The sequence below is a fragment of the Scyliorhinus torazame genome, chromosome 2 (assembly GCF_047496885.1).
Source record: "Scyliorhinus torazame isolate Kashiwa2021f chromosome 2, sScyTor2.1, whole genome shotgun sequence".
Classification (NCBI taxonomy): Eukaryota; Metazoa; Chordata; class Chondrichthyes; order Carcharhiniformes; family Scyliorhinidae; genus Scyliorhinus; species Scyliorhinus torazame.
Window position 1 is genome coordinate 314,490,737 of NC_092708.1, and position 20,505 is coordinate 314,511,241.

General features: G+C 44.2%; 1 protein-coding gene across 2 annotated transcripts in view; it reads left to right on the top strand.

The window, feature by feature from the left end:
* The window catches only part of ccdc175 (coiled-coil domain containing 175), a 228,251-nt gene that overhangs the window by 162,986 nt on the left and 44,760 nt on the right, over nucleotides 1-20,505 (top strand). For both annotated transcript variants that reach the window (XM_072489110.1, XM_072489113.1), the window contains one exon: nucleotides 19,434-19,569. In XM_072489110.1, the coding sequence (XP_072345211.1) occupies nucleotides 19,434-19,569 (136 nt within the window). The remainder of the gene's footprint in view (nucleotides 1-19,433; nucleotides 19,570-20,505) is intronic.

Consider the following 20,505-nt stretch of genomic DNA (forward strand, 5'->3'; position numbering starts at 1 on the left):
ACAAGGGCCAACACTATTACTTCGAAACGCCTGAAGAGGCGTGGACCTTTGTACAAGCCGAAAAGATGGACTCTAACTGATGGTTTGTGAGGGTAGGGGGGATGTTTGAGGTTTGATGTGTGATGGTTGTTGTATATAGGGGGTCAATCACGCGCAGGAAATGTTACATGGGCTGGGGGAGAGAGACAAGGCCGCGACAGGAGCTGCGCCAGAGGGGGCGGAGCGGGCTTTGGAAAGCGCGTGGTGTTTTCCCGCGCACGGGAAGAAAGGCGGGAAGGAGAACGAAGGAATGCATATGGATTGGGAGACTCCCACGCGGGGAGGTCAATGGGACAGCGGGGGAAGCTGGGGTCAGCAGGCGATAGCTGACTTACGGGAGTGACTTGGGGGGAGCAAAAAAGCTAGACAGGGGTCTAGCGGGGGGAGGGGAGGGGAAAGGGGGGGGGAGGGGGGAAGGTGGGGGGGGGAGAAAGGGTTGCTGCTGCACTGGCCGAAAGGGAATGGGACACAGAAGAGGTGGTCGGGACGGGGATCCCCCCTCTGGGGGACTGGAGGGTGAGGGAGGCGTGGACACGGGACTGTCCCAGAAAAGTTGATGGCTAGTCGGCGGGGCGTGGGGGGGGGATGAGAACCCCTCCAATCCGGCTGATAACGTGGAATGTGAGGGGCCTGAATGGGCCGGTGAAGAGGGCTCGAGTGTTCGCGCACTTAAAGGGACTGAAGGCGGACATGGCCATGCTCCAAGAGACACACCTGAAGGTGGCGGACCAGGTCAGGCTAAGAAAGGGATGGGTAGGACAGGTATTCCACTCGGGACTGGACGCGAAGAATAGAGGAGTGGCAATATTGCTGGGAAAGCGGGTGTCATTTGAGGCCAAGACTATTGTAGCGGACAATGGAGGGCGATATGTAATGGTGAGCGGTAGGCTGCAAGGGATGTGGGTGGTGTTGGTAAACGTATACCCCCTGAACTGGGATGATGCAGGATTCATGAAGCGCATGTTGGGGCGCATTCCGGACCTGGAGATAGGAGGCCTGATAATGGGAGGGGACTTCAATACAGTGTTGGATCCAGCGCTAGACCGCTCCAAATCAAGGACTGGAAAGAGGCCGGCAGCGGCCAAGGTACTTAGGGGGTTTATGGATCAGATGGGGGGAGTGGACCCATGGCGGTTTGCAAGGCCGCAGGCCAGGGAATTTTCTTTCTTCTCCCATGTACACAAAGCCTACTCCCGGATAGATTTCTTTGTTCTGGGTAGGGCGCTCATCCCGAGGGTGGAGGGGACGGAGTATTCAGCTATAGACGTTTCGGACCATACCCTATACTGGGTGGAACTGGAGCTGGGAGAGGAGAGGGACCAACGCCCGTTGTGGCGGCTGGATGTGGGACTGCTGGCGGACGAGGTGGTGTGTAGGAAGGTGAAGGGGTGTATCGAAAGGTACTTGGAGGCCAACGACAACGGGGAGGTGCAGGTGGGGGTGGTATGGGAGTCGTTGAAGGCGGTGATCAGGGGAGAGCTAATTTCCATTAGGGCTCATAGGGAGAAGACAGAGGGTATGGAAAGGGAGAGGTTAGTGGGGGAGATTTTGAGAGTGGACAGGAGATACGCAGAGGCCCCGGAGGAAAGATTACTTGGGGAAAGACGACGGCTCCAGACGGAGTTTGACCTGTTGACCACAGGGAAGACGGAGGCACAGTGGAGGAAAGCACAGGGAGCCGACCTACGAGTGTGGAGAAAAGGCTAGTCGGATGCTGGCACACCAGCTCCGTAAGAGGATGGCAGTGAGGGAAATAGGGGGAGTCAAAGATGGAAGGGGAGCCACAGTTCGGAGTGCGACGAAAATAAACAAGGTATTCAAGGCCTTTTATGAAGAGCTGTACAGATCCCAGCCCCCAGCGGGGGAAGAGGGGATGAGACGATTCCTAGATCAGCTGAGATTCCCGAGGGTGGAGGAGCAAGAGGTGGTTGGTTTGGGGGCACCAATTGGGTTGGAGGAGCTGAGCAAGGGTTTGGGGAGTATGCAGGCGGGGAAGGCCCCGGGACCGGACGGATTCCCGGTGGGGTTCTACGGGAAGTACGCAGACCTGTTGGCCCCGCTACTGGTGAAGACCTTTAATGAGGCAAGAGAGGAGGGGACCCTGCCCCCGACAATGTCGGAAGCGACAATTTATTTGATCCTAAAGCGGGACAAGGACCCACTGCAATGTGGATCGTACAGGCCGATCTCGCTCCTCAATGTGGATGCAAAGTTGCTGGCAAAAGTGCTGGCCACGAGGATCGAGGACTGTGTCCCGGGGGTAATCCACGAGGACCAGACGGGATTTGTAAAGGGCAGGCAACTAAACACCAATGTGCGGCGGCTCTTAACCGTGATAATGATGCCATCGGAGGAGGGAGAGGCGGAGATAGTGGCAGCTATGGACGCGGAGAAGGCCTTTGACCGAGTAGAGTGGGAGTACCTCTGGGAGGTGCTGCGCAGGTTTGGGTTCAGGGTAGGGTTTATCAATTGGGTTAAGCTCCTTTACAGAGCCCCGATGGCAAGTGTAGTGACGAACCGGCGGAGGTCGGAGTACTTTTGACTGTACCGAGGGACGAGGCAGGGGTGCCCCCTGTCCCCCCTGTTGTTCGCATTGGCGATCGAACCATTGGCCATGTCATTGAGGGAGTCTAATAAATGGAAGGGGGTGGTCCGAGGGGGTGAAGAACATCGGGTGTCGCTATATGCAGATGACCTGTTGCTTTACGTGGCGGATCCAATGGAGGGGATGGTGGAGGTCATGCAGACTCTAAGGGAGTTTGGGGAGTTTTCGGGCTATAAGCTCAATGTAGGGAAGAGTGAGCTCTTTGTATTACAGGCGGGGGACCAAGAAAGAGGGATAGGGGACCTACCACTGAGGAGGGCGGAGGGGAGCTTTCGGTATCTGGGGATCCAGATAGCCAGGAGTTGGGGGACCCTACATAAACTGAATCTGACGAGGTTGGTGGAGCAAATGGAGGAGGATTTCAAAAGATGGGACATGTTACCGCTCTCGCTGGCGGGTAGAGTGCAGTCGGTCAAAATGGTGGTCCTTCCGAGGCTTCTGTTTGTGTTTCAGTGCCTTCCCATCATGATCACTAAGGCCTTTTTTAAGAGAGTAGGCAGGAGTATTATGGGGTTTGTGTGGGCGAATAAGACCCCGAGAGTAAGGAGAGGGTTCCTGGAACGCAGTAGGGACCGAGGAGGGTTGGCGCTGCCAAACCTGGGGAGCTACTACTGGGCAGCAAATGTGGCGATGATCCGCAAGTGGGTTATGGAGGGAGAGGGGGCGGCATGGAAGAGGATGGAGATGGTGTCCTGTAAAGGAACGAGCCTGGAGGCGTTGGTGACGGCACCGCTGCCGCTCTTGCCGACAAAGTATACCACGAGCCCGGTGGTAGCGGCAACGCTAAGGATCTGGGGCCAGTGGAGACGGCACCGGGGTGCAATAGGAGCATCGTGTGGTCCCCGATCAGGGGTAACCACCGGTTTGTCCCGGGGGAAGATGGACGGGGGGTTCCAGAGCTGGCATCAGGCAGGGATTGGAAGAATGGGGGACCTGTTCATCGACGGGACGTTTGCGAGCCTAGGGGCACTGGAGGAGAAGTTCGAGTTAACCCCCGGGAAATGCCTTTAGATATATGCAGGTGAGGGCTTTTGTGAGGCGACAGGTGAGGGAATTCCCGTTGCTCCCGGCACAATAAGTTCAAGATAGGGTGATCTCGGGTGTATGGGTCGGGGAGGGCAAGGTGTCGGAAATACACCAGGAGTTGAAAGAAGAGGGGGAAGCGCTGGTAGAAGAGTTGAAGGGTAAATGGGAGGAGGAGCTGGGGAGGAGATCGAGGAAGGTCTGTGGGCTGATGCCCTAGGTAGGGTTAATTCCTCCTCCTCGTGTGCCAGGCTCAGCCTGATACAATTTAAGGTGGTCCACAGAGCGCACTTGACGGGGGCGAGGTTGAGTAGGCTCTTTGGGGTAGAGGACAGATGTGGAAGGTGCTCAGGGAGCCCGGCGAACCATGTCCATATGTTTTGGTCATGCCCGGCACTGGAGGGGTTCTGGAGAGGAGTGGCGGGTGCAATATCTCAGGTGGGGAAAGTCCGGGTCAAGCCAAGCTGGGGGCTAGCAATATTTGGAGTAGTGGACGAACCGGGAGTGCAGGAGGCGAAAGAGGCCGGCATTCTGGCCTTTGCGTCCCTAGTAGCCCGGCGAAGGATCTTGCTAATGTGGAAGGAGGCGAAGCCCCCCAGCCTGGAGGCCTGGATAAATGATATGGCTGGGTTCATAAAGTTGGAGAGGATTAAGTTCGCCTTGAGAGGGTCTGCGCAGTGGTTTTACAGGCGGTGGCAACCGTTCCTAGACTATCTCGCGGAGCGTTAGAGGAAGGTCGGTCAGCAGCAGCAACCTTGGGGGGAGGGGGGGGAAGTCCTGGGAGGGGGGGGAGAGGGGGGACTGCCTGGGAGGGTGGATGAGCAAGAGATAACATGAAGGGTTGGGGAAACTGGCACGTACGGGTGAGGGCCAGTGTACAAAGCTGTGTAAATATATCGTTTTGCCATGTATATATCTTGCTCTGCGCGTTTTCTCGCTTTTTATTTGTTACGGGGGCGAGGGGGGGTTATTGTTTGTAAGGGAGAAAAATTGTGTTCAAAAACTTTAATAAATATATATTTTTAAAAAATATTTTTAAAAGGGTTTAACTTATGGATGTTATTAGGGAAGTTACTAAGGGTTACCTATAGAATACTGTATCTTTTTTGGAGGTTATCAGGGCTGGTAGTTGATAAACTGTTTACTGTATGTTTATAAAACGTTAACTGGATTCATAGAATACACATTGTTTTTGTTTAAAAATACTTTTAGTTCTCTGTTGCATCACACCTGTCAAGTGGGCCCTTGTGCTCCCCATAACTAAAATCTATTAAAAGTTGTGGGTCAGGTGAACTCCATGATATACTTTGGGGTTCTCTAAACCCTGGCCCATAACAAATTGGGGGCTTGTGGGGTAAAAGTCTATCTTTGATGATTGGGTTGGCTCAGTGAACTTAAAGACAGTGAGGGGTGAGCATATTGTGTTTGCTTTTCAGGTGTTTTATTCCAGTTCAAGCAGGGAGTGTGTTGTGGACAATGGCTCTTTCAGAGGCTCGGACTTTTTTGGGGGTGGAGAAGGTCACATGCAGTACCTTACGAACAGAGACTAAAAGAAGGCTTTTAGATTTGGCAAAAACATTGCAGTTAGCGTTACCTGACGGCACATGAAAAGAAGAGGTACTTACGGCGGTAGCTGAGCATTTAAAATTGCCTGAGATACAGTCTGACTCATTAGACATTGCAAAAATTCAGTTTAAGATTAAACAACTGGAACATGAAAAATTTAAAGCAGCTTGAATATGAAATGAGGGAAAAGGAGAGAGAGGAAAAAGAGATAGAGTTTGAATTTCAGAAAATGGCCATGAAACATGACAGTCCATTAAAATTGGCGGAGGTAAAGGGAAACGTACAGTTTGAGGATAGTGATGAGGATAAAGAGAAAGAGCGTCATAGTCGAAGGCTTGGTGGGGATCTATTTAAACATGTCCAAGCATTGCCAATGTTTGATGAGAAGGAGGTGGAAACCTTTGTCATTTCATTTGAGAAGGTGGCTAAACAAATGAAATGGCCACAGAACATGTGGGTATTACTGATTCAAACAAAGCTGATAGGTAGGGCTAGTGAAGTGTTTGCATCACTATCAGAGGAGGTATCTGGGACGTATGAGGAGGTGAAAAAATCCATCTTAGGTGCATATGAACTAGTGCCTGAAGCCTACAGACAAAGGTTTAGACATTTAAGGAAAGAATCTGGTCAAACATGCATGGAGTTTGAAAGGATCAAACAGAGTAATTTTGATAGGTGGATAAGGGCTTTGAAAATAGAACAAACGTATGAAGCTCTCAGAGAAATTATACTTTTGGAGGAGTTTAAAAATTCAATTCCTGATGTAATGAGAACTCGTGGAAGAGCAGAGGGTAAAAACTGCGAGGTTAGCAGCAGAAATGGCAGGTGATTATGAATTAGTTCATAAATCAAAGCTTGATTTCCGACATCAGTTTCAGCCTGTGAGGGATAGAAACTGGGGACATGAGAAATACTCAAGTGGTAGAGGAAAAGGAGATCTGATGGGAGATAATAAGGAGAGTGTACCTCAGATCAAAAAAGAAATCCAGGAGGATGGAAGACAAATGAAAAGTTTCAAATGTTTTCACTGTAATAAATTAGGCCATGTAAAGTCAGTGTTGGTGGTTGAAGAAATGCACTGGGAAGGCTGATGGGTTAAAACAGGATAAGTCAGTGGTGTTTGTTAAAGTGGTAAAGGAAAACCCAAGTGAAGCGAAGGAGGTGCAAAAGATTGTACAGCCTGATCATGAGGTGATTGATAAGAAGGTGCCAGATCTCTTTAAAGAATTTACTTGTGTGGGTAAAGTTTACTCATGGATACCAGAAGGAGTAGGTAAAGAAGTCACAATTTTAAGATATATGGGAGCTAGTTAATCTTTGATGGTAAGAGATGAGAAGTTGTGTAGTTTGGGAGGAATATTGCCAGAAAAGGTGGTAGTATGTGGAATTCAGGGTGAGAAGAGTAGTGTTCCATGATATAAGGTAAGGTTGGAATGTCCAGTGAAGAGTGGTGAAGTGGTAGTAGGAGTAATAGAGAAACTATCTTGTCCAGGAATGCAGTTTATCTTGTGTAATGGAGAAGCACTGGAAAAGTTGCAAAGAATACTTAAAATTATGAAAGGGTTGATGATGTCGATGTAGGGAAGAAGAGAGGTTCAGTAGTCCATGAACTAGGATAGGAACAGAGGCAGGCACAGTGACAAAGTTACATGCAAACAGTCTTTGTGATGGAAAGACTATGGGCGAGATTCTCTGGCCTCCCCATGACGTGTTTCTCGGCGGCCCACATTTGGCCAGTGACAGAATCCCCTGATCCCACCACTATCAATTGCATTTTCCATTTAATCCACCTGCTAGGAAACCCAAGGCGGGTATGCGCTATTGGCAGGACCGGGAGATCCTATCGGCGTGAATAGCCGGAAGATCTCGCCCTATGGGATTGGAAGTTCAGCTCAAATTTCAATAAAATGTCATGGTTTCATAGAACCTGGTTCAGTCTTAAAGTGGTCAGTGAGGGATGGAGTTGGTGGCTAGAAAATGGAGTTCAAGATCAAATATTCTGAAACCAGAAATAGTTATAACTACAATCCAGAGCTTGTTTTGCATTTGCTCTACTTAGTGTTCATGTGCAATCAACTGCAAGTGAAAGTAACTGATCTGTTTTGTTCTAACATCTTTAATACAGAATAATTTTCTCATTAATCAAGAATACTGTCAATTTCCAAATCTATGAGTAAAGCTTGTGAAACAGATGCAGGCTGGAACATGAGATAAGGTGTTGATAATTATAATAAGGAGAATGGCAACTGATCTAGAATATATTGACAATGGAGCATGTGAATATTGTTATGGGCCAAGGTTTAGAGAACCCCAAAGTGTATCATGGAGTTCACCTGACCCACAACTTTTAATAGATTGAGGTATGGGGAGCCCATGGCCCATCCTATAGGTGTGGTACAGCATAAATCATTTTTTAAAGCCAAAGAATGTTTATTCTATGAACTCAAGTTTACCTTTTTAAAACATACAGTGAACATCTTAGCAACAATTCATTCAAATACAACCCCCAAAGTATACAACACTAAGTAATCCTTACTTTCCTTTTAACATCCATAAGGCTTTTAAAGAAACATTTTAACAGAAGCACATCAAGTTTAAATTCACTACTGAGAACAGTTATAACTCTGAATTCACCAAATGATCAAGAGAGTCTTTACATGGCAGAGAGAACAACATTACACATTCTGTGGCTGACTGCAGCTCCAACACTGAAACAAAACCAAAAAAACACAGACACACCCAAGCTTTTTCTCAAAGTGAAACTAAAAGCTGACAGACAGCCCACTGCACCCACACTTTGACATCATCGCAGTAATAAACACCAATTTCTTAAAGGTACACCCATTACAGTTATTCTATATAAACCACCCATTTCTTAAAGGTACTCTCACATGACACCTCCCCCCAAGAAAAAATAAATAAACAATCAACTTCAAGATGATTTCATTTTTCACCTTTTCACTATCCTTTAAGAAATGCACACAGTAAATATACTTTTTTGTTTCAAAAAACCAACACACGTAAATAGGTATAATAATATAGTCCATTTTTGTTCTTCCTCCAACTGGAATCCCTCTCGATTGACAGTTTCTTTGAACAAGAAGGTCTCTGCACAATCCATCCATTTCTCTACGCCTCAGCATGTCTCTTTAAAGTCAGATACTTTAGTTCAATCTGATCACAGATTCTCTTGTAATTCTCCAACACAGGAGTATTGGTTATCACAGCTTTCAGGCAGTCAAATGCCTGTTGAAACTCCAATGTCCACTGACATTTTCTTCGTTTCTTCAGCAAGTCCATCAGTGGAGCAACCACGCTACAAACATTTGGCACAAATGTTCAATCAAATCCACTCATGCCAAGAAATCGCATTATTTCCCTTTGTGTTGAGGGTATCGGAAACTCTCAATAATTGTTGGTTTCACATCCCGTGTGACCATTCGACCCTGTCCGATTGTATGGCCAAGAAAAGTGACTTGGGCTTTTCCAAATTCACTTTTGGCTAGGTTTACCACCAAACCCGCCTCCTGAAGTCGATCGAATAACTCCATCAGATGTTTTAAATGTTCTTTCCATGTCTGGCTGAAAATTACCAGATTGTCAATGTATAACCGCACAATTGGGTAATCCTGAAACGATTTTGTTAGTTAACCGTCGAAATGTGGCTGGGGTGTTTTTCATGCCAAATGGCATAACTTTGAATTGGTATATACCATCTGGAGTCACAAAAGCTGAAATCTCCTTCGCCCTTTCGGATAAAGGTACCTGCCAGTACACTTTAAGTAAATCCAGTTTGGAAATAAAAGCTGATTGTTCCAATTCTCAATGCAATCCTCCAACTGTGGGATAGGAGAAGAGTCCATTCTTGTAACTGCATTAATCTTTTTATAGTCCACACACAACCGTTGGGTACTGTCTGGTTTAGGTACCATCATTATGGGTGAGCTCCATTGGCTGCAACCCACTTCAATTATGCCATTTTTAAGCATACTTTCAATCTCTTTGTTAACCTGTGCCAATTTTAAAGGGTTCCGTCTGTGGATGTTGTTTGATTGGAACAGCATTTCCCACATCTACAACATGTATAGCCATTTTAGTACTTCCCAATTTATCTCTACAAACTTGCCCACGTGATATCAGTAACTCTTTCAGGTCAGACCGTTTTTCCTCTGGAAGGTAACTCAACAATTTATCCCAATTTTTAAGAACATCCTCATTTTCCAATTTAATTTGAGGTATGTCAAATTCGCAGTCATCTGTATTTGGTTGGTCACTTTGAGTTAGAATCATTAAAACCTCCTTTTTCTCTCCTTCCCTTTCAAAGTACCTTTTAAGCATATTCACATGACACACTCGGTGAGTCTTCCTTCTATCCGGCGTTCTTACCACATAATTCACCTCACTTAATTTCCTTTCAATCTGATAAGGTCCACAAAACCTTGGTAACAATACTAAAACTTTATCTCCACTGGCAAAACTACGAACTTTGGATTTCTTGTCCGCGACCCGTTTCATCACATTTTGTGCAACTTTTAAATGTTGTCGAGCCATTTCACCTGCTCTATTTAATCATTCCCTAAAATTTGACACGTAATCCAATAATGTAATTTCCGATTTCTCACTCAACAATTTTTCCTTAATCAATTTAAGTGGTCCTCTTACCTCATGACCAAAACTTTTTTCAAAAGGACTGAATTTGGTTGACTCATTAGGTGCATCCCTAATTGCAAACAGTACGAATGGAATTCCTTTATCCCAATCCTTTGGATAATCATGACAATAAGCCCTCAACGTTGTCTTCAATGTCTGATGCCACCTTTCTAACGCTCCCTGGGATTCTGGATGGTACGCAGTTGATTTAAATAGTTTTATTCCTAAACTATGCATAACTTCTTTGAATAACCTTGAGGTAAAATTTGATTCTTGATCCAATTGTATTTCTGTGGGTAGTCCATATCTAGTAAAGAATTTAAGTAACTCCTCCACAATCTTTTTAACTGTAATATTACGTACTAGAATGGCCTCTGGAAAACTAGTAGACGCATCCATTATCATCAAAATATATTGATTCCCACTTTTCATTTTAGGAAGTGGTCCTACGCAATCAATTAGGACCCTTGTAAAAGGTTCCTCAAATGCTGGAATGGGTATTAAGGGTGCTGGTTTTATCACTGCTGGAGGTTTCCCTATCACTTGACGTGTGACATGATTGACAAAATTTAACTACATCTTGATGTAGTCCAGGCCAATAAAAATGTTTTTGGATTTTAGCTTGAGTTTTCCTTATTTCCAAATGACCTCCCACTGGGACCTCATGTGCAACTCGCAACACCTCCTTTCTATGCCCTACCGGCAATACTACTTGATGAACCTCTGCCCACTTTTCATCCGCCTGCATATGTAACGGTCTCCATTTTCTCATCAAGACATCATTTTTACGGTAATAACACTCTGGTATACACTCAGATTCCTCTTCCGTATATGCTTTCTGATACATCCGTTTTATTTCTACATCTTTCTGTTGTAACTCCGTCAATTTTCTTGAACTAAAAATATCCGCCTCATCCTCCACCTGTTCTTGTTCTTTTTCAACCATCTGATCAAAAATCGTTTCTGATAATTGCACTTCAATTTCATCTTCACTCTTTGATTTCTCCTCTCGTCTTAACCTGTGACTTTGCGACCTTGTTACTATACAATCCGGAAAGATCCCAGGATATTCGTCCTTCAACACTTCAGTTGTCTGATTTTCTATTGGCTTATCAACCACAGTAGGCATCATTCCGACCTGCGATCCAGCTATATCATTACCCAAGATAAACTGTATTCCTGGACAAGATAGTTTATCTATTACTCCTATTACCACTTCACCACTCTTCACTGGACTTTCCAACCTTACCTTATATAATGGAACACCATTCCTATCACCCTGAATTCCACATATTACCACATTTTCTAGCAATATTCTTCCCAAACTACATAACTCCTCATCTCCTACCATTAATGATTGACTAGCTCCCGTATCTCTTAAAATTATGACTTATTTACCTGGTCCTGGTACACTTCTGGCACCTTCTTATCAATCACCTCTTGATCAGGCTGTACGATCTTTTGCACCTGCTTCGCTTCACTTAGGCTTTCCTTTTGCACTTTAACAAACCCAACTGTCTTATCCTGTTTTACCACATCAGCCTTCCCAGTGCTTTTCTTCAACCACCAACACTGTGACTTTACATGGCCTAGTTTATTACAGTGAAAACATTTGAAACTTTTCATTTCTTTTCCACCCTCCTGGATTTCTTTTTAATCTGAGGTACACTCTCATTATCTCCCATCAGATCTCCTTTACCTCTACCACTTGAGTATTTCTCATGTCCCCAGTTTCTACCCCTCACAGGCTGAAACTGATGTCGGAAACCACGCTTTGATTTATGATTTATGATTATGGCATCAGTTTTGGGACAGGGGGGACCTATACCGTTGGGATGGTCTCCACCTGAACCGAGCTGGGACCAGTGTTCTGGTGAAAAGAGTAAATAGGGTGGTCAGTAGGACTTTAAACTAAAGATTGGGGGGAAGGGAAAGTCAGGGAACCAAGAGATGAAGTAATCAGCTGCTTAGGAATACAAAGAAACACGAACAGACAAAACTCAAGAGTGGTTACGATTGTCCCCATCCCACAAAATATGACACAGTGTATGGAAAGGCTCAGTAAACCAAGGTCCACCACACTAAGAAAACAAAAAGGGACGGTCAATAGAGAATTAAAGGTGCTATATTTAAATGCGCGCAGTGTACGGAACAAGGTAGATGAGCTTGTGGCCCAGATTGTGACTGGCAGGTATGATGTGGTAGGCATCACAGAGACATGGTTGCAGGGGGTTCAGGACTGGCATTTAAACATCCAGGGATTCACAACCTATCGAAAAGACAGAGAGGTGGGCAGAGGGGGTGGGGTTGCCTTGTTAATTAGGAATGAAATTAAATCAATAGCACTAAACGACATAGGGTCAGATGATGTGGAGTCTGTGTGGGTAGAGTTGAGGAACCACAAAGGCAAAAAAACCATAATGGGAGTTATGTACAGGTCTCCTAACAGTGGTCAGGACCGGGGGCACAAAATGCACCACAAAATAGAAAGTGCATGTCAGAAAGGCAAGGTCACAGTGATCATGGGGGACTTCAATATGCAGGTGGACTGGGTAAATAATGCTGCCAGTGGACCCAAGGAAAGGGAATTCATTAAATGTTTACAGGAAGGCTTTTTGGAACAGCTTGTGATGGGGCCCACGAGGGAACAGGCCATTCTGGACTTAGTGTTATGTAATGAGCCAGACTTGATTAAAGATCTTAAAGTAAGGGAGCACTTCGAAGGCAGTGATCATAATATGGTCGAATTCAATCTCCAATTTGAAAGAAAGAAGGTAGAATCAGATGTAAAGGTGTTACAGTTAAATAAAGGTAACTACAGGAGCATGAGGGAGGAACTGATGAAAATCAACTGGGAGCAGAGCCTAGTGGGAAAGACAGTAGAACAGCAATGGCAGGAGTTTCTGGGAGTAATTGAGGACACAGTACAGAGGTTCATCCCAAAGAAAAGAAAGGTTATCAGAGGGGGGATTAGGCAGCCATGGCTGACAAAGGAAGTTAGGGAATGCATCAAAGCAAAAGAGAAAGCCTATAATGTGGCAAAGAGTAGTGGGAAGTCAGAAGATTGGGAAGACTACAAAAACAAACAGAGGATAACAAAGAGAGAAATAAGGAAAGAGAGGATCAAATTTGAAGGTCGGCTAGCCAGTAACATTAGGAATGATAGTAAAAGTTTCTTTCAATACATTAAAAACAAACGGGAGGCAAAAGTTGACATTGGGCCGCTCCAAAATGACGCTGGTAATTTTGTGATGGGAGACAAGGAAATAGCTGAGGAACTGAATAAGTACTTTGCGTCAGTCTTCACAGTAGAAGACATGAGTAATATCCCAACAATTCCGGAGAGTCAGGGGGCGGAGTTGAATATGGTAGCCATCCCAAAGGAGAAAGTGCTAGAGAAACTAAGAGGTCTAAAAATTGATAAATCTCGGGGCCCAGATGGGCTACATCCTAGAGTTCTAAAGGAGATAGCTGAAGAAATAGTGGAGGCGTTAGTTATGATCTTTCAAAAGTCACTGGAGTCAGGGAAAGTCCCAGAGGATTGGAAAATCGCTGTTGTCACCCCCCTGTTCAAGAAGGGAACAAGGAAAAAGATGGAAAATTATAGGCCAATTAGCCTAACCTCGGTTGTTGGCAAGATTCTAGAATCCATTGTTAAGGATGAGATTTCTAAATTCTTGGAAGTGCAGGGTCGGATTAGGACAAGTCAGCATGGATTTAGTAAGGGGAGGTCGTGCCTGACAAACCTGTTAGAGTTCTTTGAAGAGATAACAAATAGGTTAGACCAAGGAGAGCCAATGGATGTTATCTATCTTGACTTCCAAAAGGCCTTTGATAAGGTGCCTCACGGGAGACTGCTGAGTAAAATAAGGGCCCATGGTATTCGAGGCAAGGTACTAACATGGATTGACGATTGGCTGTCAGGCAGAAGGCAGAGAGTTGGGATAAAAGGTTCTTTTTTGGAATGGCAACCGGTGACGAGTGGTGTCCCGCAGGGTTCAGTGTGGGGCCTCAGCTGTTCTCTTTATATATTAACGATCTAGATGACAGGACTGGGGGCATTCTGGCTAGGTTTGACGATGATACAAAGATAGGTGGAGGGGCAGGTAGTATGGAGGAGGTGGGGAGGCTGCAGAAAGATTTAGACAGTTTAGGAGAGTGGTCCAAGAAATGGCTGTTGAAATTCAACGTGGGCAAGTGCGAGGTCTTGCACTTTGGAAAAAAGAATAGAGGCATGGACTATTTTCTAAACGGTGACAAAATTCATAATGCTGAAGTGCAAAGGGACTTGGGAGTCCTAGTCCAGGATTCTCTAAAGGTAAACTTGCAGGTTGAGTCCGTAATTAAGAAAGCAAATGCAATGTTGTCATTCATCTCAAGAGGCTTGGAATATAAAAGCAGGGATGTACTTCTGAAGCTTTATAAAGCATTAGTTAGGCCCCATTTAGAATACTGTGAGCAATTTTGGGCCCCACACCTCAGGAAGGACATACTGGCACTGGAGCGGTTCCAGCGGAGATTCACACGGATGATCCCAGGAATGGTAGCCTAACATACGATGAACGTCTGAGGATCCTGGGATTATATTCATTGGAGTTTAGGAGGTTGAGGGGAGATCTAATAGAAACTTACAAGATAATGAATGGCTTAAATAGGGTGGATGTAGGGAAGTTGTTTCCATTAGCAGGGGAGACTAGGACCCGGGGGCACAGCTTTAGAATAAAAGGGAGTCACTTTAGAACAGAGATGAGGAGAAATTTCTTCAGCCAGAGAGTGGTGGGTCTGTGGAATTCATTGCCACAGAGGGCGGTGGAGGCCGGGACGTTGAGTGTCTTTAAGACAGAAGTTGATAAATTCTTGATTTCTCAAGGAATTAAGGGCTATGGAGAGAGAGCGGGTAAATGGAGTTGAAATCAGCCATGATTGTATGGTGGAGTGGACTCGATGGGCCGAATGGCCTTACTTCCACTCCTATGTCTTATGGTCTTCTGGTCACATAACCATCTGCCATTTCTGCTGCTAACCTCGCAGTTTTAACCCTCTGCTCTTCCACATGAGTTCTCACTACATCAGGAATTGAATTTTTAAACTCCTCCAAAAGCATAATTTCTCTGAGAGCTTCATACATTTGCTCTATTTTCAAAGCCCTTATCCACCTATCATAGCTCCAGGGTCCCAGGTTCGATTCCGGTTTGGGTCACTGTCTGTGCGGAGTCTGCACATCCTCCCAGTGTGTGCGTGGGTTTCCTCCGGGTGCTCCGGTTTCCTCCCACAGTCCAAAGACGTGCAGATTAGGTGGATTGGCCATGCTAAATTGCCCTTTGTGTCCAAAATTGCCCTTAGTGTTGGGTGGGGTTACTGGTTTATGGGGATAGGGTGGAGGTGTGGACCTTGGGTAGGGTGCTCTTTCCAAGAACCGGTGCAGACTCGATGGGCCGAATGGCCTCCTGCACTGTAAATTCTATGATAATATCAAAATTAGTCTGTTTGAGCCTTTCAAACTCCATGTGTGTTTGACCAAATTCTTTCCTTAAATTTCTGAACCTTTGTCTGTCGGCTTCAGGCACTAGTTCATATGCACCTAAGATGGATTTTTTCACCTCCTCCTACGTCCCAGATACCTCCTCTGGTAGTGATGCAAACACTTCACTAGCCCTACCTACCAGCTTTGTTTGAATCAGTAATACCCAAATGTCCTGTGGCCATTTCATTTGTTCAGCCACCTTCTCAAATGAAATGAAAAAGGCTTCTACCTCCTTCTCATCAAACCTTGTCAATGCTTGGACATATTTAAATAGATCCCCACCAAGCCTTCGACAATGACGCTCTTTCTTACTATCCTCATCACTATCATCCAACTGTACGTTTCCCTTTACGTCTGCCAATTTTAACTGACTGCCATGTTTCATGGCCATTTTCTGAAGTTCAAACTCTCTTTATCTTTTTCCCTGATCTGTATCCCCCTTTCCTTTTCTCTTTCTTTTGGTTCTGCTCGGGCTATTCTTTTCTCCTTTCTTCTCTCTCCTTTTCTTTGTCCTCTCTATCTCGTTCTTTTTCTTTTCTCTTTTTTTTCCCTCTCAATCTCTTTTGTATTCAAGCTGCTTTAATTCTTTCCCATGTTCCATTTGTTTAATTTGTAACTGAATTTTTGCCATTTCCAATAGGTCAAACTGTATCTCAGGCAACTTTAAATGCTTAGCCACCGCCATAATGACCTAATCTTTTAGCATTTTGTCACGTAATCTTAACGGCAACGTTTTTTGCCAAATCTAACAGTCTTCTGTTAGTCTCTGTCCATAAGGTACTGCGTGTGACAGTCTCAACCCCAAAAAACTTCAAAGCCTGAGAAAGAGCCATTGTCCACAACACACTCCCTACTTAAACTAAAATACCACACCTGAAAAGCAACCACAATATGCTCACGCCTCACTGTCTTTAGTTCACTAAGCCAATCCAATAGATAGACTTTTATCCCCCTCGAGCCCCCAATTTGTTATGGGCCAGGGTTTAGAGAACCCCAAAGTGTATCATGGAGTTCACCTGACCCACAACTTTTAATAGATTGTGGTATGGGGAGCACACGGCCCACTCTACAGGTGTGGTACAGCAGAAATTGAAAAGTATTTTTTAAAGCAAAACAATGTTTATTCTATGAACTCAAGTTAACCTGTTTAAAACATACAGTGAACATCTTAACAACCATTAATTCAAGTACAACCCCCAAAGAATACAACAACTAAGTAATCCTTACTTTCCTTTTAACATCCAGAAGACTTTAAAAAACTTTTAACAGAAGCACATCAGGTTTAAATTCACTACTGAGAACAGTTATAACTCTGAATTCACCAAATAATCAAGAGATAGTGTTCACATGGCAGAGAAAACAACATTACACATCCTGTGGCTGACTGTAGCTCCAACACTGAAACAAAACCAAAAGAACACAGACACACCCAAGCTTTTTCTCAAAGTGAAACTAAAAGCTGACAGACAGCCCAACTCCACCCACACTCTGATATCACTGCAGTAATAAACACCCATTTATTAAAGGAACACCCACTACTGTTATTCTATAAAAAACACCCATTTCTAAAAGGTACTCTCACCTTTTAGGTGCTGTACCTGATGTACACTGATACACATGACTACACAAAATATCCTTAACACATGAAAGGGATCATAAACTGTTAAATCAAACCTTCCCTTTGTGCCTATTTAAAAAGTGGATTTTACTGAACCAAAAGATGACTGCTGCAGGTCATATGATTCACAAGTTAGCTATAGTTTCTGGAAATTTCCAACAGCAGTTACAAGACAAAAGCTCAACCCACATATCCTTGTGGAATCTCACATCTTTCATTGAGAGGACACATTACAGTCAATGAGATCCGGAACCAGCAGACAACATGTCTCCCCAGCCTGACCTACAATAAAGAGGAAGCCATTAAATCTTGCTTTACTTGCAGAGGCACTGAAAGCTACTTTTTATCTCCTAAGGTGAACAATGAGGCATATAAACTGCTCGTTAGCCTGCATCTAACCAATTAATGGGCATCATCACATGATCTAAGCTTCACACCTTTGAAAGTTTTAATATTACATTTCTAGACTTGCAACTCAGTTCTCTGTTTAAACTCCAGTCAGCAAACACCAAAGCAGGATTCCTGGCTGATCACCAACCAGCCTTCATCAAGCCTAAATCTCCTTGGAACTTGTTTCTCTGGAAGATTCTTGCCTTCGCCTGCCGAGTAGATCAAGCCTCTGCATACCAACCTCATCTTGCTGCATCACTGTCAACCTTAAAAGAATTCTACAAATCCTGCTTCAGATAGCTGTACTGTAGCACCTCTTTTTCTTAAGTCTATTTATTAGAATTTGAAAAACAAGCAAACAAAAGCTGAAAGTTAATTATAGGTATCAGTGTACACCAGGTACAGCACAAAACAATAATCATTACTTAATTGGGAACAAATAAGACCGGATGATTCAGGGACAGAATCAACAACGTGTTCCTTCCACGGATAAGTGACCCATCTGCACGCAACCAGGATACAGGCAACATTATAGAACTACGTATCACCCACAGATACAAAACAAAATGAGAGAAAAAAAACAATACCCCGAGAAGCCCAGAGCTAAGAGGAATCGACTAACTTACAGCACAGGTTAAACTCGTCTCTAGATTCTGACCGGCAATGGTCCTGCAGCATTAAGATAGCAAAATGACAATAACAAAGACAATGAGAGGACCAGGCACAACCAAACCTTAATACTCAGCCTAGGGACTCCCAGAGAAGAAGTAAAAAACGAGCAAGGACAGGAGCCAAGAGCAAGAATCCGAATCTCCAGAGTCCCCTATCCCATCACCAGATCAAAGGAAACATACGGTCATTTTAAGTTTCTTTTAATTGATTTGATGGGTGTCACTGACAAGGCTAATGTTTGTTGCAAAATCCTTAATTATCCTTGAGCTCAGTAACTTGCCACTTCAGAGGGAAGTAAAATTGCATGTAGGCCAAACCAGGTAAGGATGGTGGATTTCCTTCCCTTAAGGACATGAGTGAACCAGATTTCTTTTATGACAATTGACAATATTTTTATGGTCACCATTACTGAGCCTAGTTTTTCAATTCCAGATTATTAGTTGAATTTAAATCATCAGCTGCCATGGTGGGATTTGAACCCTTGATTCCTCGATTATTAGTCCAGTGATATTACTACAATGCCACTGTCTCCCCCATGTGTCAAGTGCAACTATTGCTGGTGAAGCACTTCAAATAAAGTTGCATCAATTTGTTCAGCTGATAAATAAATGAAATAAGATTTGTAAATATTTCTCAATGGTATTAAAGCCCCTATTCAAATTGGACAAGAATGATACAACTGGGACAAAATTAAATGGTCACAAGGAAGTCACTTCCTTCCTGCAACGTTAATACCCCAACATTTTAACAGCTGGCTTTATGAGAGTATGGAGGATGTAGGTAGTTGGGACCACATAAATATTGAAATTCCAAATCCTCTGGGGAAATTTGGATCCCAATGTTACCTGAACCATATGAGGTGTGCATACAGTACGGGCCAGAAGTGACCCAAGTGCGTGGTTTTTAAAAAAATTTGTACGGTTTATTTTTTCCGAGCAGGAGTAAGAATACTCCTGATCCAAAAATTATATGTTATACAAGTTTCCCTACACCATCCCTGCTTTCACCAGCTGAACATTACATCACTCTCACCAGTTTTAAGTAAACCATTCAGGTGAACTGCTACCTGAACTATTTACATGAGCTCCAGGAGTTAAAAATGTCCCAGGCCTCGTACCCCAGCATCTGATGCGTAACATACTTGCCTTTGGGCTACGCAACATACTTGCCTTGGGTGCACCAAAGCTAAAAATGAGGCCTAAATGCTTAATTATCTGTACACAAAACGCAAATTTTGAGGAAGAATTGCAAAATGTAGACTGCAATATAAAATTTAAAGAAAATGTAACAATCTAGTTCCTGGTGATGAACCTTCGCTTATATTGATTTATGTTTTTTTAAAATAGGAAGTCTATCCAGCAAAAAAGAGAAGAAATATCAAAAGATATTATGCACATCAAAGCAACTACTGAGGATTACTTAACGCACTTGAGTATGCGTATGAAGGACTTGAAGAAGAAACGAGAGAAATTAATTCAGGAGGTATGGGCCCTGACCTTTTATTCATTCACAAGATGTGGATATTTATGGCATTTATCACCCTTTGAGAAGTTGGTGATGCGTTGCCTTCTTGAACTGCTGCAGTCAATGTGGTGAAGGTACTCCCACAAATCTGTTAAGTAAGGAGTTCAAGCACTTTGACCCAGCAACAATGGAAAATGGTGATATATTTCCAACTAAGCAAGTTGTGGAACTTGGAGAAGAATGTGGGGAAATTGTGTTCCAAGGTGTCTTCTGTAGAATCCAACGGAAGAGACACAGGAACACGCGGTAGGATAGGAATCAACTAAGGGTTCATTCATGCTTTGAAAAGGGCCATCTGGACTCGAAATGTTAGCTATTTCTCTCTCTACAGATGCTGCCAGACCTGCTGAGATTTTCCAGCATTTTCTCTTTGGTTTCAGATTCAAGCATCCGCAGTAATTTGCTTTTAAACTTTTATGAACTAAGGTTTACTTTGGTAGACACAATAATTACAAAGCAAACAACTCCTCTCCCCGAAGGGCTCCCCTCGTCGGGGTTTTTATACTGAGAGGTTCTCCCTTGTTAAGGGGAAACCCTGCCCCTAATTATCTGGGGTGTCATACTCTGTGGGAAAGGTGGGGAATCTTATTGAGCATAGTTTGTGGCCCCTAAGGGGGCCATAATACCTTCTACACTTTTTAGATGGTCGTGATCATTGGTTTAGGAGATGTAATATTAAACTTGTGTATAATCTTGGTTCGATCACACTTTAAACTGTATATTTCTGGTCTCCATATTGTAGAAGCACTGGAAAAGATGCAAAAAATACTTAAAATTATAATGCCAATGTAGGGAAGAAGAGAGGTTCAGTAGTGAGGTTATTGGTCAGAATTCTCCTGCCATTGGGATTCTCTTTTCCAACCGGCAGCACACCCCAACCTGTGGGATTCCTAG